The sequence below is a fragment of the Lissotriton helveticus genome, chromosome 7, assembly GCF_964261635.1.
Source record: "Lissotriton helveticus chromosome 7, aLisHel1.1, whole genome shotgun sequence".
NCBI lineage: Eukaryota > Metazoa > Chordata > Amphibia > Caudata > Salamandridae > Lissotriton > Lissotriton helveticus.
In genome coordinates this window covers 30330556-30355738 of record NC_136068.1, presented here as the reverse complement: position 1 = coordinate 30355738, position 25183 = coordinate 30330556, and the positions used below count along the sequence as shown (strand labels likewise).

At 43.7% G+C, this 25183-nt stretch overlaps 1 protein-coding gene across 1 annotated transcript in view; it reads right to left on the bottom strand.

The window, feature by feature from the left end:
* Window positions 1–17248, bottom strand: part of LOC144768903 (cell adhesion molecule CEACAM1-like) — a 235468-nt gene extending 218220 nt beyond the window's left edge. Inside the window, exon 1 of the mRNA XM_078652916.1 lies at window positions 17212–17248. Within this exon, the coding sequence (XP_078509042.1) occupies window positions 17212–17248 (37 nt within the window). The remainder of the gene's footprint in view (window positions 1–17211) is intronic.
* Window positions 17249–25183: the final 7935 nt, after the last annotated feature.

Sequence of the window (25183 nt, the reverse complement as noted above, 5' to 3'; positions counted from 1 at the left end):
GGCCATCTTAGGGACAGGCAGCCCTGGCGGTGAAGAGCGTTGGGACCGACGCGTGGCCCTCGGCCTCTCCTGGACAGTCTAGTCACTCACCGGTAATTGACCGTCGTGAACAGGCGTCCCACAGCTTCCGCTGCCATCCCGTTCTTCAGATCGCGGCTCGGCACTGCTCCCGCTGTCCCGATTTCTGACGCCCGGCGGAGCCGCCTCCAGAAGCCTTGTCGCCTTTTACCACTCCGGTAAGTGATAGAGACAACTCAAAGCCGGAGGGTTGCTGCTGCGGGTAGGGGAGCGGGGCGAAGTTCCAGGACAGGAACCGAGTGGGGACGAAGGTCTTTGGTGCAGGTGAGCCTGGTCCTCTTAGTCGGGCAAGACGACCCCGCAGACTGCTTCCCTGGTTTCCGGCTTGCGGACGTTCAATGCGGACCGATGCCTAGGACAGAGGGGGATTCGGTGGGGTCGCTCCGGACGGGATTTACACAGAAAGTGATCCCTTGCTCCAGAGCTCGTCCCAATCACTCCCACCTTTAAAGACGTCTTTTCCTGCAAAAAGTGTCCATGCCCAACACTCTCTATTGTTCATTGTAGTACTTGGTCTTCGTAGATAAATTTCCCCAAACTTTTTTCTTTCCCCCTAGATCGTTTTCCTGACATAGGGCCAGATGTAGGTAGCCCAATACCGGTCGGTAACGGCCGAAAATTGGTATTTTCGGCCATTACCGACCGGTATTGAGCATTTGGGATGTAGGAGACAAAGGGCCAGATGTAGGTAGCCCAATACCGGTCGGTAACGGCCGAAAATCGGTATTGTTGGCCGTTACCGACCGGTATTGAGCATTTGGGATGTAGGAGACAGAAAATCGTCCGATTCGGTAAATTTACCGATTCGGTAAAGTTACCGAATCGGTAAACATTCCGAATCGGATAATTTACCGAATCGGTAAATTTACCGAATCGCAGCGGTTTGCGATTCGGTAAATTTACCGAATCTGTAAAATACCGATTCGGTAAATAAGAAGTGGTAAAATTGAATATTGAGATGTAGGTAAGCTCTTAAATACCGAATTGCTTGAAATTCGGTATTTAAGAGTCGGTATTTACCATGGATTGAAATCAGGTGGTAACCAGGTGCAGCCTATAAAAAAGGACCCAAAATGCAATACTTTTTCACAATGGCGGCATTTTATGTCATTGCGAGATGGCTACGGCTACAGGAGGAAGGAGAGAGGGAATGGCAGAGACAGGAGCAGGTATACAGGCAGAGGATCACCTTGTTCATGCTCACAGAGGCAGAGATACTCCAGAGGTACAGGTTGGCCCCAGACACCATCTTGGACCTCATCAGGGACCTCCAACCACTGTTGGAGCACACTACCCCAAGGGCTCATGCTATTCCACCCCACGTGCAGGTGCTGTGCAGCCTACACCTGCTTGCGTCTGGGAGCTATCAGAGTGTGGTTGTTGCGTTAGGTGGGGTGACCCAGAGCAGCCTGTCACGGTTCTTCCACAAATTCCTTGACGCCAAGTCATTGGGGCCCTCAGAGTTAAGCAGTAGTGGCCCGGACCGGCAGAGCCCGGAGGAGCTTAGCCACCGGCCCGAGCTCGCAGTGCCCATTAACGGAGTACTGGATCAAAGCCAAGATGCTGACGGCGGAGAGGAGAGAGGGATCGCGCCCCCCAGGTAAAGTCAATCACCACCTGGGGTGGGGTCCGTGCTCGGAGGTTCACTCTCTAGGCCTCTTGCTTCTGTCGGCTGTGTGAGCCTGTTGCTTCAGCTCAGTTCTAGGCCAGTGCTGGCCCGAGGGGTGGCTGTACGGGGGCCGGAGTGAGAAGTGGCGCTTTTGTGTCATTATGATCCGTGTTGGGGACCACTGTTAACGGAGCACCTGAACTGTCGTATTACACTTTGCATTACTGCTGCTAACGAACTATCGAACTGTCGTATGACATCTGACAATATTTGTGCCTAACAAACTATATGCTGGGTGCGATACGCACTGCATTATTTTTTCCCTTGCAGAGTACATGATTGTAACATGGCTCATTGCATTACCTCTTCATTGTACTGTACGTGATTGTAGTGTGACGCATTGCTCGTTTTCTCCCTTGCACAGGGCATGCTGTTAGTGATACGCATTGCATTATTCCTTCTGTTGTGAATGTATCTAATTAAATATATCCCCGATTCATGCCCTTATGTGGTTATAAAAAATCATATCCTTATTAAGGCATAAGAATCATATCCATATTTAGTCATAGCCAATGCAGTCCAAATATGGCAAGGCTACTCCCATAGACTCCTAGAAAGTACAACACGTTCTTTAAACAAACCAAGCCTCCAGCAGCCCGGGAATTCCCCCTGCTTTTGTTTTGATTTGAACAAGAACTCCTGGAGTCCAGAAAGAACTGTAAGTTCTTAGTGACGTCTTATGTCCAACCTTACGTCAAACTCGGCACCTTTCAGGTATAAATATACCAACGTTTGCCTTAAGCAAACACACAGTGGTTTGGAGCAGAGCGGCTATCTACTTGCCCGACGCCCCCAGCTGATGCGAGTGCCGAAGGAAGCCGACCATCCCATTGACGCACTGAGAGAGACGCTGTCTTTTCTCCTGCCGAGAAATTCCAGCTCCAGTGTTTCCAGTCACCCTTGCGGGTTGCTGGGAGATCGAGTCCTGAGAAAGAGATACAAGACCTCCTTCATTCTATAACCAAGGTACGGGGCTGATTAGATCCTTAAGAGAATTCTTGATTCAGATTCTTGGCAAAAACTAACTTAACTTAAACTGCAGCTCACTTACTCCTTCCCACGTACTAGGCTTAGGTTAGGTACACCGGAGTAGGCGTATCTTAGAAGCACCAGTTGAGTACGTTTAGTCAATGATTTTATGTATGTATATATTTTATCCGTTTTAAGTATCATATGGCTCAGAAACCATATAAATGCTTTTACAGTATTATTTCATAATACTCCTCTTACTGTACGCACTTTACTTCATGATAAGTATTGCATTTGTGGCAATTCACTTCTCTTGCACGAGAAAGAGGACTGCTCAATAAATAACACCTTTTATTGAAAACGCCTCTCTATTTCTCTGCACTCCTGGTGAAACTAAGTATGCACGATTGACTGAGTGAAATAACTGTCTATTGTTTTCACACGACTCTGGAGATATACTCCTTATTCTGGGGGGAGCCAAGTTGTCATGTTTATGCGGTTGTCAGAAACTAATCCCTTCTTGTCTAATCAGGAAATTTAACTCCTTCCTGAACATTCGAGAAAGTTTCTAGTGACCTCTGAGCTAGCTGGCATTCATAATTAAGTCTAACATATTCAGTAGAGACCTAGTCGACCTCAGTCCTACGTCTAAACTATTGTTTATGTTATTCCAATGCGCAGAGCCTATTGGGAATATAGGAACTACACTACATGGCGCCCAACGTTTGGTAAGGCGATAATCTAACGCAAGACACTAGAGTAACTCAGTCGTGCTTTTCACACAGACCCCTTTTTCCCGTAAAAACTCCAATAGACGTCTGGAGTGGGTAAAAGGTTAATATCCGCCAGAACTTAGTAGGATGAGAATCCTATGTATTAGTTTTTGGTTTAGTCAACGTTGAAGGATACAGCGTTCCAAAATATTGTGCACCTAATCTTTGTTTCCTTGAAACTTGCTCTGCAACAAAAAACTTTCTGTCAGTAAAATGGGAATAAGTGACGACAAAAGGGAGAGAGCTAGAATAGCAGCTCAACTCCTAGCAGATGGCAAAAGTCTCCGAGAAGAAGACCCGAATGCTATAATCATTCCGGTAAATGTAAGAAGAACTATAACTCTTAAACCTATAGAAAATGGACTATCATCGAGAGGTGGTACAGTCATATTTGTGGTAGAGGCCCATGAATATCGGCAGACAGAGGTATTCTATTCATGGATAAATTTTCCAGCAGCACACGCTGTAACACAAGATTTCCACTATTACAAAATAGAGGATACTCTGGATGAATACGCTCCTTTCGAGGACGTTGAAATTCCACTAACATACCAAGAGCACCTGCTCTGGTTTATTGGCGCCCTAAAACATCAAAATCACATTACCAGGCTCGGTCCACTAGTTAGACCAGGAGCCACATGGCCGGTTCTAGCCAGCTACACACCACATCCCGACATTGAAAAAATTTCAGACCGGAAACTTTTAGCTCAGCTAAAACTACTAATTAAAATACATAGACAATTGGTCCAATATGTCATGAGGACTTCAACAGTCTAACCAGCAATAAGAATTCCACAGCACACCCCTCAACAGGGGAACACAAATAAAATTACACCACAGAATATACAATCAGCCATTGGCAAAATACCCGCAAAACTGGAACAAATTCCATTCTGGTTAGCTCAAAAAATCACTCAAATAGAGGCAGTATTTCCAGATACCACACCTCATGAGAAACACAGGATTCTGACTATCTGCCTTCCAATGGGGATCGCACCACATGTGGAGGACTGTGACACTTGGGGCACAGTCTTTGCTTCGATTTGCACAAAAACACATGGTGTTCCGTCCATGGCGGTTATACCAGACGTACTAAGACAGATTCAAAATGAATACGGTCTAGAACCTGCTTTAACTCTAGGTATGAAATTACTGAAAGACTTCAAGCAGGTCTCGGCTATATTATTAGCCAACATAAAAAGAGAAGCAGCATCTGTGGCGATCTGCCAGAAATTGAAAGAAACAGATATATCAGAACAACCTTTTGAACTTGCCAGAATCATAGAAAAATCCTATGAAGAACTAGGTAGAGATAGTTTGGGTGGGAAACCACTAAAACCACAACTAATTGAAAATCCTGAAAAAACTTTTATTAAAAATAATCTGAATACTCCAAAAAAGAGTTGGGAGGGTAATAAACAATCCACTCCCAGAGAAAAACGTTTTCAGTCCAGAGGAAGGTCTCCTCAATGGAGAGATAGATCTCCATAACGAGGAAGCAAGTCTCCCCAAATGGAGCCCTCTGAGAAAAGATACAACCTTAGAGATAGGGATAAATTGAGAAAACCTGACAGATATCAAGATATTGATACACGTCCCTCTCGATCTTTTCAGAATTCCTCACAGAAATCGGAAAGAAGAGGACGGTCAGAACACAAGGAAGAGCACGTCAAGTTCAAAGACAAGGAACCTGCTCATCAAAGTAAAACATTACAATTTACAAAAAAGAAGGTAGCTAGTATTAAAAGAAAACATGCCGAGGATTCTGAGGACACAACTGAAAAACGGAGAGTGGGCCCAGACAATGCTAGACAGCGCAGCAGAAGTGGCCATAGCTCGCAAGATCCCGATGAATCTTCTGGAGACAGTGGACACGAATGAATACATTCAGGTGGAAACTGCAGACACCAGAGTTAGCAAACCCCATATATTATATGAAATAACATTGCGTATAGAGGGGGACAAAACTAGGAAAATAAGAGGTCTCTTTTGGGATAACTTATCTAAGGGCTATGATATCCTGTTAGCTGAGAAAGACTGGCCACCAGAGTTTGTCAGGGAGTGCCCACATGGCGAAGAAATGATTATGCCTGCCTTCTCAAATCACATTCCGATTCATAAAAAATACACATTTGCTAGAAAATGGGCAGTAGCCCAAGCACCTGCATTATATAAAAATCATGTAGGATGGGATGAGGATTCTCCTCACCACAAAATTCAGTTAAAAAATCAACCAACTGCACAAAGGCAGTATCCAGTTAAGCAAGAAGCTAAAAAACAAGTCAGGGAGATCTTAGATCAACTTGAATATCAGGGGGTGATTGAAACATGCACCTCACAAATGAACAATCCTTTGTTTCCTGTCTCCAAGCCAGACGATTCATATCGTCTAGTTTTGGACTACAGACACCTAAACTCTTGCTGCAAAACATTTGCAGTACAAAACTCACACAGTGCAGCACTAATGAATAACATTGTGCGCAGAAAAATATAAAACGACATTAGATATCTCAAATGGTTTCTTCTGTCAAAACATAGCTCCAGAAAGCAGATATTTGACCGCTTTCTCCTGTATGGGGGCGCAAAAACAATTTTGCCGTCTCCCACAGTGATTCAAGAATAGCCTAGGATTATTCTCAGCGAGAGTAACAGAGTTACTACAAATGTATGATGATGAGGCATTATCATATGTCGATGACATCTATCTTACAGACGACGACCTGGAGACACACTTGAAAAGAGTGAACACCATAATACTTGGGTTCGCAGCTGAAAAGTACAAATTCAACTTTAAAAAGTCACGAATTGCTCACCTAACTGTCCTGTTTTTAGGATATGAATTATCAAGTGAAGGCAAAAGCCTAGCAGACAACTTCTTAGAGAAGTGTGCAGTACTCCAAGCACCAAAAACGCTGAAGAACTTACAATCAATACTAGGTTTCCTGATTCTCGGAAGAACATGCATTCTAAATTATGCAGAGAGGGTTAAACCTCTATATGAATTAATAACACCTGATTTCAAACCAATCAATTAGACTCAGAAACACACAGAAATTTTAAGATCATTACAAACAGACATGTTAACTAAAACAAAACTGCAAACGCGCGCAAATGAACGCAACCTTGTAATCCGAGTCATCCCAGGAAGATGCGGTTACACGCACCTGACCTCTGATGAGGGAGAAACGGTACCAATAGCTTATAAATCACACTTGTACACACAAGCTGAAATGAAATTCAGTTCTACTGAAAAAATTCTAACTGCGGTTCAAACTGCTGTGGCAAAAGAAAGAGCCCTAGCCCAAGGCAAGAGCATATCTGTATTAACAGCAGTATCAGCCCTTGAGGCAGTAACAAGACCACGCATTCCGAATGCTGTAGCATTAGATCCAAAATGGATACAATGGGAAATTCTCTTGCTGCAGAAGATGTGAAACACGCTTTTGATCCGAAAATGAAAAAACTAGAACATTTGGAATACGAACATGAATATCCTCTGCCAATAGAAATTCTGCCTCTAGAACAGTACACCTGTGTAATCTACACGGACAGATTTGCACAACACTACGTTGTGGATAAAAAATATCTTACAATGCAGCGTGCGCGATTGTTAAAGGTCGCTGGCGCTTGGGTAAATTCAGACCGATAATCACCAAAACTGAATCACTCAGAAACTGTACAGCTCAGCGAGCTGAAATAAGATCTTTACAGATGGCGCTTGAAAATGCCGATCGCGAATTCCCCACACTAATAGTGTGCGATTCACATTTTTGTGTCAAGTCTTACAATAATGACATGCAGACATGGATCAAAAAGGGTTACAAAGATGAGACTGGCGCCACAATAAAGCATAAAAAGCTCTGGGAACAAGTAGTTCTTTTACAGAAAGAACTACAAAAGACTCACATGATACATACACTGAGTCATCAACGTGATGGCGTTCACGTTGCGCGGAATTCATTGGCTAACAGAGCCACGGCAGCAGCTGATCAACCGGCTTCCGTAGCTACAAAAAAGCGTACTAAAAAACAAATAGACGGTGAAACGCTACTAGCAGTAAAAGCCTCAATGAAAGGCAACTATGCGGCGTTACCTCTAAATTATCCACTCGGAAATAAATACATAATTGATGCGAACTCCGGTCCTTTTGCTCAAATCCCTGGAGTGGGGGATAGAGTAATTCCAAACACGAACAGGAGAGCTTACTTGATTCAAGAAGCACACATGGGAATGGGTCTGAGGCACCAAGAGATCTTGAAATCTCTAATAGAATTACAATCACAGTAATGGTGGCCGGGGATGAGCGTGCAAATTTATAACTTTGCAATGAATTGTCAGAACTGCAATAGAAATCGCAGCTGTGAACCGGACCATACAATTGCCAGGACACCTCTATTAGAAAGCATCAGGCTATCTATACGCAGAAATCCAGCCGGAGAAATGCGATCCCATAATTATTAAGACGAGATTCACTTAGATGAGGCCCCAGCGCTCGGCTGACGCCAGAACTGTTATAAAAGATTTGCAAGTCTTTATCGGCACATACGCAATTGGCATGCTACATTCTGACCAGGGTCCTGCGTTTAGCTCTCGAGCTTACAAGCAGGCCATGGCCAGCATGGGCATTGCATTGCGGTACCCTTCTCCCTTCCATCCTGAGGGCAATGCGGTAGTGGAAAGAAAAAACCGTGACATAAAGCAATCTATAACGGCGAGGGTATTAGGTTCGGGTGATGGGTGGGTCAAACATCTAACAAGTGTCCAACGTAGTCTTAACAATCTGCCAAGAAATTCTCTAAAAGTTATCACTCCATACGAACTATTGTTCGGTACTAGAATGATAATCCAGGACTTAGATTGTCGGACTTCAGTGGTGGAACAAAAAACCTTTGATATCAAAGACCGTTTGACTGTTTTACAGGACTTAAATGAAACAAGAAGAAGTCTAAGTAACTCAAAGTTAAAGCCAACAGCCACTGAAGAAAAACCACCTGTCCCAGCAAGACCAGTCTGGATTCCAAAGATTGGGGATCTAGTCAGAGAAAAGATCGCGGTGAAGAAGGAATTTGGGCCTTCTTACAGAAAAGCAGTACCTGTCTTAGCTGTCAGCGGAACAAGATCAGTAGTACTACCGCCCCTTGCTGGTAAAAAGGAGAACAGAGTTGTATCAATCGACCTGGTAAAACCACAATCATGTGGCCAATAATAAGTAGTAGGCCCAGTGGACACCCAAGAAGTAGCAGAAGACCAAACCTGGCTACAATCCAAGAGGTTCAAACTGAGAGACTAATCACTTTTGATAAACCTGCAGTAAATAAAAAAGGACCATGCAACAAAGCCATGGAACTTGTGCCTCTTGAAACCCAAATTGCAACAGTTCGTCAAGAAACACCTGTCTACAATGATGTAGCTTCAGACTATACTAATGTGACAAAAGAAGATTCAAAGACTAAAGAAAATCCGGAAGCAATTCCAACAATTGACAGAACTGCATCTGGCTACTTCATCAATTTTCGATGACTTTTCTGATGATCCAAGTGAACATGAAGAAACGCCAGCAAACAAAACTTTTAAACAAAAAATGACTGAACTCTTTCATCAACTCAAAGAAACATATCTGGTTTCACCATGGACTGAATTATGGATAGTGTAAGGTGTACTTTCCCTCCTACTTTGGCTCATCATGATTTTATGTTTGGGTAGATTTATTGATGGAAAATGTAGTACAATGGACACAGCAAGCCAGAACATCAACTTGGTCCTAAAGCCACACAGATCATCTCACGTAGAGAAAAGAGAACTGTCATCAGTGAACATCACAGCCATTCCAATACCTGGTGGTATAGCATGGGACAAAACGGATTACGAAATCTATGGCCCTATTGAGCTCTTGAAATATCCACATCAGTTCAAGGTTTCATTAAGTGACTTTGTGACACCAAGTACTTTCTCTGATGATTGGGACTTTGAAAATATTAATAATATGATGTCAGATTTAGAAATGTCAGCAAAATTCAACACACATGATTATTTACAGGGTTCATCAAATGATGAAGAAATGTATTGCTATAATCATTATGGTCATCACTATTTGCAAAAATCTGCTAATCCTAGAAATGTTTTTACTTATAATCAATGGAACATTGTCCAACACCGCCAAAAGGCAGCTCGAAAACATTTTATGAGAAATTCCCATATTTCTCAGGGTTTAATACAACTGATCCAGAAACGTTGTATTTCAAAATGTTATATAAGAAAGGAATGAAAAACATGTTGACAAATACTAAATTGATTTATTCTGAAAGATGTTATGAAAAAATGTCTACATTTGGTTTTAAATTTTGGAAAAACAACATTGAAACAAAAACCATCTGGGGTACAAAAGACTTGCAGGTACAAGGTTTAGAATCACTATTCAGAGCCTGCATGATCCCAGAACAGATAATATTCCTGAATGATACCATTCAACAAACAACCTGTCTCGGCCTAGCCAAGATAAAAGAATTAAACAAACCGTCTATTCCAAAGCCCATACCTGATAGTAATAGCACTACTGATGTGGAGATTGACGTATCCCATATTTTACACCAAAACAGAACAAATCCTGATTGGAAAAAATGGTTGATCTGTCCCACAGACATAAATAACTGTCAAGATAGATTCCTGAAAAAAATACAGGGGTTCAAACAGACCAGGCCAGACCCAAGATACTCCCAGAGACAACATCCAGGGATAGTTATAACATACAGTGTAGGAAAGCTATGTCTCGAATGGCTACAGAAATCCACACTGGCTGAAATTAAGCAACACTTGACTATACTTAAAGAAGGTGCTGACTTGAGAGATTTCATACTGGGACCTCGCAAACAGCGTAAAAAACGTTTCAGATACGCCGGTATATACGCTGCTTACAATGAAGCTTGGAAAGTAATGCAAATTGAAACTGTTGAAAAAATACGAGAAATTGATCGCATTAATTTGGAAAAATCACTTTCTGTAGTGGACAATGGGTTAACGACTCTGTCCTCCAGAATTTATTCACTGGACAGCATTGTATGCTCTGCTATTGATATAATAGAGCAGGACTTGCTAATGTTACAACATGGCCAGTCCCAATTGCGTTCTATTGTACAGCTAGGCTGGACGTTACAAAATCTGCGTTCAGGCCACGTGCCATGGCGTCTTATCAACATAACGTCATTATTTTCTATCTTTAACCTTACTGATAAACAAATCAGTTTGGCACAAAAAGGAGCAGACTATACGATTCTGAGCATTGAAAAACTTGAGAGATTACCATTGACAATGTCAGAGAGATCTGTCATTGAATGGATAATACATGGTACAATTACAATTCCGATAACAACTTTTCAGTTTCAGTATTGCCAAGAATATATACCAGCAGGCCTGTATGAAAGGTTGGGTAAAGGAAACATCAAGTCAACATGGAATTTCCCCTATACACATAAATGTTATAGTGAAGGGAAAAAAGAGGTATTTCTTAGTGGTAACAATTGTAAAAAAATCACTAAGCGGTACACTTCTGTGTCAAGGTATTAGCTTGCATGGAGCCTGCGAAGGTTCATCAAACAACCTTTCATGTCACCTGCATGACACTCCTGCAACACAGATAGAGCCTTTTTTCAGACAGCTTTCCAACGGCAGTTACGTTATAATAAGTGATCGCAGCTGTTGTGGCATGGTGCCAGGAAAAGCCTATCTCGTGAGCGTTACTTCCATGGTCACTTGTTGTATGCAAGTATTGTATCCAAACAGCAATCCAGACATGGAGGCGGCAATATGGCCTTCTTTGAATATCTCTTCTATTCGAATTGATACTTTAAGCAGAATGAAGTCTATTCTTTTACAGACAACTGTGCCTTTAACCTCGTCCAAAGAGACGTGTGATCTGCAAGTTGCAAGGACAGTGGCAGAGATACATTCTCTATTATCGACAAATTGCCCTGTGCATTTCGTAGAAATGTTAAGCCAAATCTTAAACATGTCAGATACCAGTGGCATCGCACATGTATTTAAGACAATTTTTTCGGGACTGTTAGCACCCTTTGAAACAGTTCTTGGCATTTTCCCGAATTTTGTGCATTCAGTATTCGGCAGCCTGCCTCTTCTTTTGGGACTCGTAGCAGGAATTTTATTTTTATTCCTTCTGCTCCGATATAGCAAGCCCAGCCACAGACACAACTCAGGCTACAATGGAAGAAATGATCCTAGCTATACGATACCGAGAACGGATCACTAAAGTCCTCTGCTTTGATCTGAGTACTACCTGGTTTCTTTCATTCATACCAATCTGGCAAGATTGCATCTTACCTGTGCTTCGATGTCTGCTATGCGGAGAAGAATGTGTGTTGGACATCTGTCTTACACTACCATCAGCAGTACCTATGGATATCGATACTTTACTTGGTTCGGTAACGGCTCATGCAACGTGTTGTCCCCAGCGGCTACCTATTCTGATGACGGCATTCGTTGAGACTTCACCATTACGAGTAGGTGGCGGTGAAGTACGAGATGAAAGCAGCACCACACCGGTACAACCTTCTGTGAGCATTGCTGATCCAGACACCGATGATGGCAATGATTCTCACATTTGCACTATTTCAGCTTTTTCAAACTTGGTCGAACTTTCACCTGATGTTGTAGACCAATTTTTTGCAAGCCTGTTTGATCTGATGTACTCTCCCAACAACGAGAATAACTTTTAAAACAATGAGCACACAGCGTTCCCTGAACTCTGAATTCAGCCTTCAGTTTTTGATAAACAACACTACTAAAAACAACTGGAACTATTTTTCCCCTGAAAGCGAAATTATTTTTTCCATTTACAAAATATTTACCTTTTTTCTGGCACATGGTACTCTGCTTAAAGTAGAACTATTCTTAGAGAACAGAACTTCTATTTTTAGAGACTCTAGAGACAATATTTTGACCTAGCCTCTAGCACATGTACAGTATTGTATAAATATGTGATGAAATGGTCTCGACCTTCTTTTCTGTATTAAGAGCCATTTCATAAATGTAATTTTTGCAAATCATTCAGACAAACGTACCATATATGCATTTTTGAATGATACCACTGCTTGAAAAACGTACAGTATAAATACTCATTTTCGTGTATATACCATATACCATTTCAAATGCAATTTATGTATTTTGGGGTGGGTTGGAAAACACATGCATCGTTATATGTTTAGTATTGCTTAGTATTTAGTACTGACGGACATTATACGTGGAGTGGGTGTTGTGAATGTACCTAATTAAATATTCCCGATTCATGCCCTTATGTGGTTATAACAAATCATATGCTTATAAAGGCATAAGAATCATATCCATATTTAGTCATAGCCAATGCAGTCCAAATACGGCAAGGCTACTCCCATAGACTCCCAGAAAGTACAACGCGTTCTTTAAACAAACCAATCCTCCAGCAGCCCGGGAGTTCCCCCTGCTTTTGTTTTGATTTGAACAAGAACTCCTGCTCCAGTGTTTCCAGTCACCCTTGCGGGTTGCTGGGAGATTGAGTCCTGAGAAAGAGATACAAGACCTCCTTCATTCTATAACCAAGGTACGGGGCTGATTAGATCCTTAACCACTTGGATGCTGAGCCCCTGGTACCACAGCAATGCAATTTCCATTGAAATCAATGGAAACTCCATGACGAGCTGAGCTCGTCATGAGCGTCGAAGGGGTGAAGAGAATTCTTGATTCAGATTCTTGGCAAAAACTAACTTAACTTAAACTGCAGCTCACTTACTCCTTCCCACGTACTAGGCTTAGGTTAGGTACACCGGGGTAGGCGTATCTTAGAAGCACCAGTTGAGTACGTTTAGTCAATGATTTTATGTATGTATATATTTTATCCGTTTTAAGTATCATATGGCTCAGAAACCATATAAATGCTTTTACAGTATTATTTCATAATACTCCTTTTACTGTACGCACTTTACTTCATGATAAGTATTGCATTTGTGGCAATTCACTTCTCTTGCACGAGAAACAGGACTGCTCAATAAATAACACCTTTTATTGAAAACGCCCGTCTCTCTATTTCTCTGCACTCCTGGTGAAACTAAGTATGCACGATTGACTGAGTGAAATAGCTGTCTATTGTTTTCACACGACTCTGGAGATATACTCCTTATTCTGGGGGGAGCAAAGTTGTCATGTTTATGCGGTTGTCAGAAACTAATCCCTTCTTGTCTAATCAGGAAAGTTAACTCCTTCCTGAACATTCAAGAAAGTTTCTAGTGACCTCTGAGCTAGCTGGCATTCATAATTAAGTCTAACATATTCAGTAGAGACCTAGTCGACCTCAGTCCTACGTCTAAACTATCATTTATGTTATTCCAATGCGCAGAGCCTATTGGGAATATAGGAACTACACTACACTTCATTTGCAAAGTATATGACTGTTACGCTTCACATTGCATTGTTCCTCTATTGCACAGTACAGGAGTCTATCGTTACGCATTGCAGTATTTCTTTCCTTTTGCAACGTGTATGATTCTAGCAATACAAACTACCTAACTTTTTGGGAAACAGTTAGAAGTCAGCTTAACTGTTGGTTAGAAGCAGTGGTTGGAATTTGAACCTACAAACCCACTGAAAAGAATACTACCCATTCTTATATGTTGGTTTTTGTATTGTGTGGTCATATCGGAGTCAAAATATCGAGTTTTTATTATCGACTAGACATAATATCGAGTAAAAAATGTACAGTACATGTACAGGAATAAAAAAAAAAATATAGAATAGACATAATATCGACTAGACAGAATCTAGACTACCAAAATATCGACTAGAAAATGTTATTATCGAATGGACATAATATTGACTAGACAGAATATAGACAACAAAAATATCGAATTTAAGGTAAGTCAATAATAATTTGTAATATTTGTGTAATATAATTCTGTAGCGGGTTGTGGGTTTATAGGGGAATAGGGTGGTAAGTAATTTAATTATAATTAATTAAATATGTTATTTTATTTATTGGTATTTATTTAAAATTAATTGTCAATTATTTATTAATTGGTAATTAATTAAAATATAATTGGCAATTAATTTTAATTGAATAATTGATAAATATGTGAATTTTAGTAATTTGTTTTCTGTAGCGGGTTGTGGGTTTATGGGGGAATAGGGTGGGAAGTAATTTAATTATAATTAATTAAATATGTTATTTTATTTATTGGTATTTATTTCAAATGAATTGACAATTAATTAATATTTAGTAATTAATTAAAATATAATTGGTAATTAATTTTAATTGATTAATTGATAAATATGTTAATTTTAGTAATTTATTTTCTGTAGTGCGTTGTGTGTTTATAGGGGAATAGTTTGGGAAGTAATTTGATTGTAAGTAATTACATTTTTTAGATATTTTTATTTGTGTCTAATATTTAATAATTTTTATATTGTTAGTCAATTTATTGGTAATTGGCAAATAATTAGTTTTAGTAGGTAATTTTTATTATTAGATAATTTTTATTTGTAATTTTAATTGATTAATTAATATATTTTATATAATTGTAAAATATTTTAAATAATTTATAATTTGTATTAAAATTTATGTCATTTATATTTATATATGATGTATTTACTTTCCCTACTATTGCACTCACTGGAGTGGGAATAGTAATTTTTAACCCTACGCTATCCAACGCTTTCCCTACTGTTGCACTCTCTGGAGTAGGAATAGTAATGTTTACCCCTACGCTATCCAACGCTTTCCCTACTTTTGCACTCACTGGAGTGGGAATAGTAATTTTTATCCCTACGCTATCCAACGCTTTCCCATTTGTTGCGCTCTCTGGAGTTGGAATAGTAATTTTTACCCCTACGCTATCCAACACTTTCCCTACTGTTGCACTCACTGGAGTGGGAATAGTAATTTTTACCGCTATGCTATCCAACTCTTTCTCTACTGTTGCACTCTCTGGAGTGGGAATAGTTATTTTTACCCCTACGCTATCCAACGCTTTCCCTACTGTTGCACTCTCTGGAGTTGGAATAGTAATTTTTATCCCTACGCTATCCAACACTTTCCCTACTGTTGCGCTCTCTGGAGTTGGAATAGTAATTTTTACCCCTACGCTATCCAACACTTTCCCTACTATTGCACTCACTGGAGTGGGAATAGTAATTTTTATCCCGACGCTATCCAACGCTTTTCCTACTGTTGCACTCTCTGGAGTTGGAATAGTAATTTGTATCCCTACGCTATCCAACACTTTCCCTACTGTTGCGCTCTCTGGAGTTGGAATAGTAATTTTTACCCCTACGCTATCCAACACTTTCCCTACTATTGCACTCACTGGAGTGGGAATAGTAATTTTTATCCCGACGCTATCCAACGCTTTCCCCACTGTTGCACTCTCTGGAGTTGAAATAGTAATTTGTATCCCTACGCTATCTAACGCTTTCCCTACTGTTGCACTCTCTGGAGTTGGAATAGTAATTTTTATCCCTACGCTATCCAACACTTTCCCTACTGTTGCGCTCTCTGGAGTTGGAATAGTAATTTTTACCCCTACACTATCCAACGCTTTCCCTACTGTTGCACTCTCTGGAGTTGGAATAGTAATTTTTATCCCTACGCTATCCAACACTTTCCCTACTGTTGCGCTCTCTGGAGTTGGAATAGTAATTTTTACCCCTACGCTATCCAACACTTTCCGTACTATTGCACTCACTGGAGTGGGAATAGTTATTTTTATCCCGACGCTATCCAACGCTTTCCCTACTGTTGCACTCTCTGGAGTTGGAATAGTAATTTGTATCCCTACGCTATCCAACACTTTCCCTACTGTTGCGCTCTCTGGAGTTGGAATAGTCATTTTTACCCCTACGCTATCCAACACTTTCCCTACTATTGCACTCACTGGAGTGGGAATAGTAATTTTTATCCCGACGCTATCCAACGCTTTCCCTACTGTTGCACTCTCTGGAGTTGGAATAGTAATTTGTATCCCTACGCTATCTAACGCTTTCCCTACTGTTGCACTCTCTGGAGTTGGAATAGTAATTTTTATCCCTACGCTATCCTACGGAAAAAATATTGTATATGCTTTGTTAATAATATGTACATATATATAAATATATGTTTTTTTTTTTAAGTTACAGTAATTATTTATTAATTTTAAGTTTATTTAAGTATTTTAAGTATGTTTAAATTAATCATATTAATTATTATATTAGTTTTAAATTAATTTTAAGATATTTAAAAAATTCGATATTTTGACTGTCTATATTTTTTCCTATCAATATTGTTGAGTCGATATTTTTGTACTTACCTGTTTGTAGATAGGAAGTCGATATTCTGGCATTCGATATTTTTACCTCGATATTTTGGCAACTCGATATTTTGACTGTCGATATTCTGTCAGTGATCCGTCATATCGTATATCTTTGCATATAAAGTATACTCGTTTTATAATACTTGTGTGGAGTCTATTTGTGGTGACATCATTGGGTTCATGTGAGTGTGGTTGCACATACTGTACACTCGTGCCTTGTAGATAGGCCTGGCTGTTCATGTCAAGCTAATAAGGGGGTGAGCATGGCTATCTCAGATGGTGTCCTTACTTAGCCTAATGTTGAAACGAGGGATGAAGACCTCGGCTTCCAACATTTGGTGGCAGAGCAGTGGGATTTTATCCTAACATAATTTAAACGTGTATGTGCAAAATCACTCACAGTAATTGGTGTACATCATAAATTGATCGCAGACCATGACGCAACCACATATTGTGTAATTTGGAATTGTTGGTTCTAATGTTGTGTAACCTTTAATCTACATATCATGGCTCAAAGAGGAGAGCCAGATAGCCGGTGAGGCTGGGGATGCAGAATTAGAGGTTAACATTGAGGCACTGTTTACTTACATGGTTGAACAGTTCAGGAAATTCTGCAGGGCTTTTGGATGTCCCATGAAGAGTATCACCAAGTAGGTGGAGCTGCAGGTGGCCTTGAGGGCCTGGGAAGAAGCCAAAGAGGCTCAGGTGACGGGTGATGATGAGGTGGATGAGGATAACCCAGGGAATGGATTTGGTCCACAGGATTTGCCAGTGGAGGGACCGGCCGCAGGTGCTTGTAGTAGCCATTCAGGGAGGAGTTTTTCACCAGAAGAGTTGGAGGAAAACCAAAGTGTCAGGCTGCATGAGTTGGAAAAACTTAAAACTCAAGCAGAGGATAGCAGGAACGCTCTCACATTGGGAGAGAAAAGGATTCTCTTCGCTCATGAGTTAAGCATGAGCGAACTGGACATTAAGGACAGACAAGCAGAGTCAGGTGTGATTGGTGGCAGCGCACATCCAGTGCCAAGTGTGGATGAGTACAAGTGCGCACTGGAAGATTGGGTAGTGGTTAGCATGGTAAATGATTTGGAGGGGTTGTCCAAGTTGGCCCCAGGGGAACCTAGGATCAGAAATTATTTTCCAGGATTGCGCAAACCCGGGCTAAGGTGTGGGCTCCTTAATTCCCGGGAACCTGCACGAGTACCAGACCCCTGGTCATGAGTCCAAGGGTCTGAAAAAACCCCAGAGAGGGAAGGAGGGCCAAGTGGCGCATGGAGATCCCAGAGTAGTAAGGAGGGGTTGTTGGCTATCCCCTTGTCTCAAAAGAGGGGTAGGCAGAGTAAGTAGTACCCCCAGGGATCAGCAGCACCACCCACGAAACTTGGGGGGGGGCATGTGAGAGCAACCAGGTGGAGGCCTTGTGACTAGTTGACAACAGTGTGGGGAAGAGCACCTAGCGTCAGGAAGGCGTGGGGAGTCGGAAGCCAGAGCTCTCGCAGTCCTGAAGTTTGAGGGTGCCATTCCTAAATGGCAGGCCCTGAAAACCAAGTGGAAGGTTAAGAGAGGGTGGGGTTTCCTGGTGGGAACACCAGTGGGACAGTGTCCAGGCAGTGGGGCTGGATCTCCTAGAAGAGACCAAGGTAAACCCATTTTTAACCTGGAGGGGAAGATGACTGGAGGTAGTATCCTGACCGATGGGCCTTCCCAGTGTACCACTCTAGGGTGGGGTTTGCGAGGAACCAGCACCTCTGGAGGGGCCCCCCCCGGGCAGGAGGGATCCATGGAACAGCATAGTTGGCTCAGGGAGTAGTGAGCATGAAGACACCCTGGGGTCAGGGAGACGTGGAACTGGAGGGTGTCCTTGTGGTAGGGGGCCTGCATCCTGTTTCTATCGCTCGAAGCCGGGAAGTCCATCAATGCCGTTGATTGATCTCCCCTGGCTTTTGGCTGGGAGGGGGTTGTGGGACTTTGCCTTTGTGGCTAAAGTTCCCCAAACATTTTGCTGTCGCTTTTCCCCGAGACCCTTTTCCTGACGTAGTGTAGCCAATTTAGATGCTATGGGTACTTTGCCCCTGCTGATCAGTGTCAAAATACCAGTGTTCCCTGTTTAAAATGGTAATGGTAATTGGTTGTCCATGATTGGTACGTTTGCCTTACTAGTAAAGTCCCTAGTAATGTGCACTGTGTGTGCCATGGCTAGTAATGCAAGGGTGCACAGAGAAGGGAACACAGGCCTGCACGGTACTGCCTGCACGTGCATTGTGCTAAGTTAGCATGTGTCCTGAAAAGTGCAACCTCTTGTCAAGCCTTATTTTCCCTTTTGCATACACAGGAGGCACCCCTATCGTAGGACCAGGGTAACCCCTGGGCAGGGTGCAGTTTAGGTGAAAGGCTGGACAGGTACTGAGGTGTGTGCTGTGTCCTGACTGTAAAAAACCCTCCATTTCGTTTTCCACTGGTGAAAGGCCATCCTGCCCATAGGACAGAATGGGGGGAGGCTGGCAATTGTGTTTGTTAGCCTGGTTTCCCATAAGTTTGAAATGGAAAGGTGAAGTTTGGTATGTATGAACTCACAATGTCATAACGCATCTTTCTATGAAAGTGGTTTTGGCATTGTGTGCTCAGAAGCCACTCCTTTAGAAAGTGGCTTAGTTTTGTGCTTTAAGAATTTCTGTGTGTCTCTGCTGAATGTGGATTGACTGTCTGGATCTCAGAGGTGAGAGGAGCTGGGGCATGCTTTGACCCCAGGGAGGGGTGAGGCAGCAACAGGCTGACCTGCATCTGGAGAAGTAGGGGGAGGAGAACCCTGGGAGGTGAAGAAGCCTGGGAGGTGAATAGGCCTGGGCTGCTGCTATAAAACAATTGACACACCTCCAGCTGAGTGATTAAGGATCCAGACCCCCAGTATCAAATGGAGAAAGGTGACACTGGGATGGAGATACCCAGAACTGATTTAGGCAGTGGTCAGGGACTCCTGAGCACAAAAAACGTCAAAGACATGCAAGGGTGTAACTAAGAAAACTGAAAACCCTAGAATTTGGTGTCGTTTTGAATGGCGAAATGGACAGGTCGAGTCTCTGGTGGCTCTGACCTATTCATGATCAAGAAGAATCTCTGCCTAGAAGAAGTTGCTGAAGAGATTGCTGGATAGGACTAACTTTTGCTTTGGGATCTGGGGCTGGCCTGCAGTTTGTAACTTTTTGCTGAGGAAGAGACTGAAGGGACATTGCAGTGGGTTGTGACCCCCCCTTCTTGAACTTGTGCTTTGGGCTGTGTCCTGAACCCAAAGGGTCCAAGGTGAGCTGGTTCCCTGTTTGGAAACACAGGAATATAAAAGTTTCCGGAGAAGTCCCAATCAACACGGTGTGCGCGTGCTGTGTGCAGCTTGAGACCCTTGGCATTGTGCCTGGTGATCTTGGACACACTGAAGTAAACAGATTCTCTGACGCGCATAGTGCATGTCGTGGTGCAAGGCAGGCGTTGGTGAAGAGCGCCTGGTCTTTGTGTACACCGGGCGGAGAAGCGAGTCTCTGGTGCGCAGGGTGCGTGTCCTGGTGCAAGCCAGGCATTGGTGAAGAGCGCCTGGTCGTGGTGTTCACCGGGAGGAGAGTTGAGACTCGGACACGCATTGTGCGTGTTGTGGTGCAAGGCAGGCATTGGTGAAGGGCGCCTGGTCGTTGTGTGCTCCGAGTGAAGAGGTGAGACTCGGACACGCAGGGTGTGTGTCGAGGTGCATGCTAGGGCATTGGTGAAGTGCGCCTGGTCCTCACGTGCACCAGAGAAGAGGCGAGCATCGGACATGCAGAGTGCATGTCAGGGTGCAACCTGAGGTGCTGGTAAGGAGTGCCGGGCTAGTGTGTGCACAAGAAACGAAGTAAAATCTCAACAGTGCTGCGGGCAGGTCTCGGTATTCACTGAGACCGCCGGAAGGAGGGCCAAGTCATTGGGGCCCTCTGAGTTAAGCAGTAGCAGCCTGGACCGGCAACCCCAGAGGAGATGAGCCGCCGGCCTGAGCTCGCAGTGCCCATTGACGGAGTTCTGGATCAAGGCCAAGATGCTGACGGAGGAGAGGATCACCACCTGGGGTGGGGAGCGGGGTCGGAGGGACACTCTTTCGGCATCTTGCTTCTGTCAGCTGTGTGAGTTTGTTGCTTCAGCTCGGATCTAGGCCTGTGCTGGCCCAAAGAGAGGCTGTACTGGGGCCAGACAGAGAAGTGGTACTTTTGTGTCATCTTGATCCATGTTGGGGGTAACTGTTAACGGAGCACCTGAACTGTTGTATTACACTTTGCATTACTGCTGCTAACAAACTATTGAACTGTCGTATGACACCTGACAATATTTGTGACTAACGAACTATATGCTGGGTGCGCTACGCACTGCATTCTTTTTTCCCTTGCAGAGTACATGATTGTAACGTGGCGCATTGCTTTAGTTCTTCATTGCGATGTACGTGATTGTAGCGTGACGCATTGCTCTCTTTATCCCTTGCACAGGGCATGCTGGTAGTGATACACATTGCATTATTCCTTCTATTGCAAAGTACATGACTGTTATGCAACGCATTGCATTGTTCTTCTACTGCACAGTACAGGAGTCTATCGTTACACAGTGCAGTATTTCTTTGCTTTTGCAACATGTGTGATTCTAGCAATACGACCTACATAACCTTTTGAGAAACGATTAGAAGTCAGCTTAATTGTTGGTTAGAAGCGGTGGTTGGGATTAGAACCTACCAACCCACCGTAAATAATACTACCCATTCTTATGTTTGTTTTTTTAGCGTGTGGTCACATTGTATAACTGTGCATATAAAGTATACTCGTTTTAAAAATCTCATGTGGAATCTATTTGTGGTGACATCATTGAGTTGCTGTGAGTGTGGTTGCACATACTGTACACTCGTGCCTCGGAGATAGGCCCGGCTGCTCGTGCCAAGCTACTAAGGGGTGAGCATGGCTATTTCAGACGGTGTCCTTACTTAGCCTAACATTGAAACGAGGGATAAAGACCTCGGCTTCCAACATCCATGATGGTACCTCTCCGTGAAAAGAGACAGGTTCACCAGTGCTGGGGTCTCCTCCTTGGACAGGTTTACAGAGACCTGCTTAGTGAGTGTCCACGTGCTGTGAAGCATGTCAGAGAGCAGATCATAGAGCAGGTGACAGGACGGTGGAAGTAGGCTTGAAACCTTACAGACACCTCTGGAAATGTGGTCTCAGAATGGAACCTGTCTGTTTCCTTCATGCTCCCCTTCATTAATCCATTCATCCTGCTCCTTGTAGCGCCACGGTGTGTCCTCAGAGTGTTGAACAACAAAGAGGAGCTTTACAGAGAGAGCACAATAAATTAAGGGCAGTCTGGGTTCAGAGATAAACAAGATCATAAGGAAAAGAAAGGCAAGCAGAGCGCCAAGAAGCACAGGTTCTTCCTGGGTGTAAACACGGCTGAGTAGAAGGAGCTGGTGAAGTGTGAGCAGCACTTACAATGACGCACGTCAAGGGTGAGATAATGTGTGCAGATCTATCAAAATGTGACGTAGCGCAGCACTTCAAGTTAAGATACCTGATGATTGTTGTTGCTATCAACCCTTGACAAAGCCAATAGTCCTGGCTTCTTTTAAGTGAAAGTAAGTTGTTGTGTTATATATCTCGATGCAATGGCAGAAAGCTCAGGAAGGAAACAAGATGCTGGTTGGGGGCAGAATATGGACATCACAGAATATAGTTTAAGTGGTTCAGCTAAATAAACATTAATTACATAGACAGACCACTTTTTGTAACCCCCCTACACACCTTTTTCATCCCACGTGAAGCCCTGGCCGGCAGACCCCACTGGTGAGTGTCTGGGTTGATGTCCTGCAGGGACCTCCCCAAGGGAGCCCCCTCTTCCTAGCGTGTGGGGTCTCTGGCATCATTTTGCACCGCTGACCCTGCTCAACTCTTCCCTCATATGAAATCAGGGCTGGCACGAGTGATCTGGCTTCTAAGCGCTTTAACGTCTTCTTTGGCTTTGATTTCAAGTTCTCTGGAAACAGGAGTTTATGCAGGGATCGGAATTCTGAGCTAAGATATAACCCCTCACATACACACACACACTTGGTATTTACCAGACATTCTACAATTACTCGTAATTAAGGCGTTTGAGAGTAGAGTTTGGTGTAAATCTTTCTCCCTACAGCTCAGCACTGCTGTCCTTCATCTTCAGGGCTCCGTCGGGGTCTGCCAGGTACCCTTAACTGTTTATTAGTTACACCTCACTTCTGCTAGAGTGAATAAGGCAGTTCCCTTGCAGGTGATATGGAAATAGATCTGCTGAGAAGGCGGTGAGGACACATTGTCTGGTCTTATCCCTAGCCCAAAGAAGATAGTGGGCTGACATTGATCAAAACTAAAATGTAGGTAACTATATTTGGTCTAAACAGATTCTCCAATCCCGCTCACTGTACCACAAACCCCAAGTTGTGTTCAGCACTTGCACAACATGTGTGGCAGATGGAGATACCCTGGGATTTACATGGAGCTCTGATCTGGTACTTATAACAGACTGCCTGTCCAGGGTGTGCTACTAACACAGTGTTACACCTTGAACCCACTGACTGCCGTGGTGAGAGGAGTCAGTAATGCCCTGTCTTTGTGTCTCTTGACATGATTAGCTGCTAGTGCTCTGACTGGTAAATAAGGTCCTTTTAACCCCTTGTATGCTGATGACGGCCCCCGTCCGTCATGCACCGCAGTGCTGATGACGGCCCCGTCCGTCATGCACCGCAGTGCTGATGACGGCCCCCGTCCGTCATGCACCGCAGTGCTGATGACGGCCCCGTCCGTCATGCACCGCAGTGCTGATGACGGCCCCGTCCGTCATGCACCGCAGTGCTGATGACGGCCCCGTCCGTCATGCACCGCAGTGCTGATGACGGCCCCCGTCCGTCATGCACCGCAGTGCTGATGACGGCCCCCGTCCGTCATGCACCGCAGTGCTGATGACGGCCCCCGTCCGTCATGCACCGCGTTGCTCGTGTGCTGATGACGGCTGGGGGCCGTCATGAACCCGCCCACTTGCGATTTTGCCGCACAGGCGCAGAATCGCGGCCGCATGCAAGGGGTTAAATGCAGGTTTTCCAAGAAATGTTCAAGGTGCCCAATAACAGGAGATGCTCACATCTGAAAAGCACCTCTGCCCTCTTTTCCAGTGGGCTCTTTCACATGTGCCTGCCTACAAGAGAGAAAGGCAGAAAGCCAGGAACTAACATTTATTTAGCATTTCACAATTCTGCTCTTAGTGGGATTTCACATTTTTATGCCTGTGATAATATAATAGGGTGGTGACTCTTCCACAGGACTTTTCTTTCTACTTATGCTTTACTTTTGATGGGAAATCGACATCTAGGGTATGTATGAGTAGAGGAGGTGGTTAATAGAAGTAAACAGGGGTTGAATGCGAAGGTAACCTGTGTGTTTTGTATTTTAGGAATATCCCCCTCCAGTTGTGAGCAGTATCATTTCTGGGTAGTGAGTTGGATACAGGAGTACAACGGCAGGAAGAGCCTGTGTCATAGGTAACAGTCCATTCAGTGAGATTGTAATGAGAGTAGCGAGGAAATGTAGACGCATATTAACCCATGTGTTTTCTGTTTACAGGTATCCCTTTCCCCGCTGATCTTTCCCTATTACCTTTTCCCTCGCCTGATCGCCTCAATACTTGGTACCTTTCCGGGTAGAGTTGGGGATGTCAAGAGGTGGACCCCTTTGAGCATGACCCGAGTTCTGAGGAGTTCCTGTGGGTGTTACAAGTAGTGTCAGTTTGTCGATGAGTGCCGGGCGGAGTTGGGCAAGGCCCCCCAAGGACAGCGCACTCACCGGATACGCAAAGCAGTAGGTTGTGGGTAGCAGGCTGGAGGCAGTGGATTCCTGGGAGTCGCCACCGAGTAGAGAGCAGAGCGATAGGGCTCTGACAGATGGATGATGCCCATGTCGCAGTCGAAGCCGCCGCGTCGATTCCGCTGGTCTCAGCTCAGGCACTGGAGCTCCTATGAGGTGGCCAAGCAGCGGAGACTACATCTATTCCAGGCGAGTGTGTGGGAGCAGTGTGGGCACCGCAGAGGCCTCCAGGCCAGCGCGGTTAATAGCTAATCTGGGAAGCGCTGGCGGCCGCCATTTTAGGAGATTTGGTCCAGGGTCAGCAAGTGCGATTTATTTTCTTCGTGCTCAGGCTCGTTCAACCACTCCAGTCACAGCATCAGGTGGCAGGCGACGTTCTCTGGTCAGATTGTGGGGTTTTCAGTAATTAAGAATGGGCGATGAGCAGAATAATTGCAGGATTGTGCCCCGAGCTGCAAGAGCCTCACACAAGTGCGGCCATCTTGCTTGGCG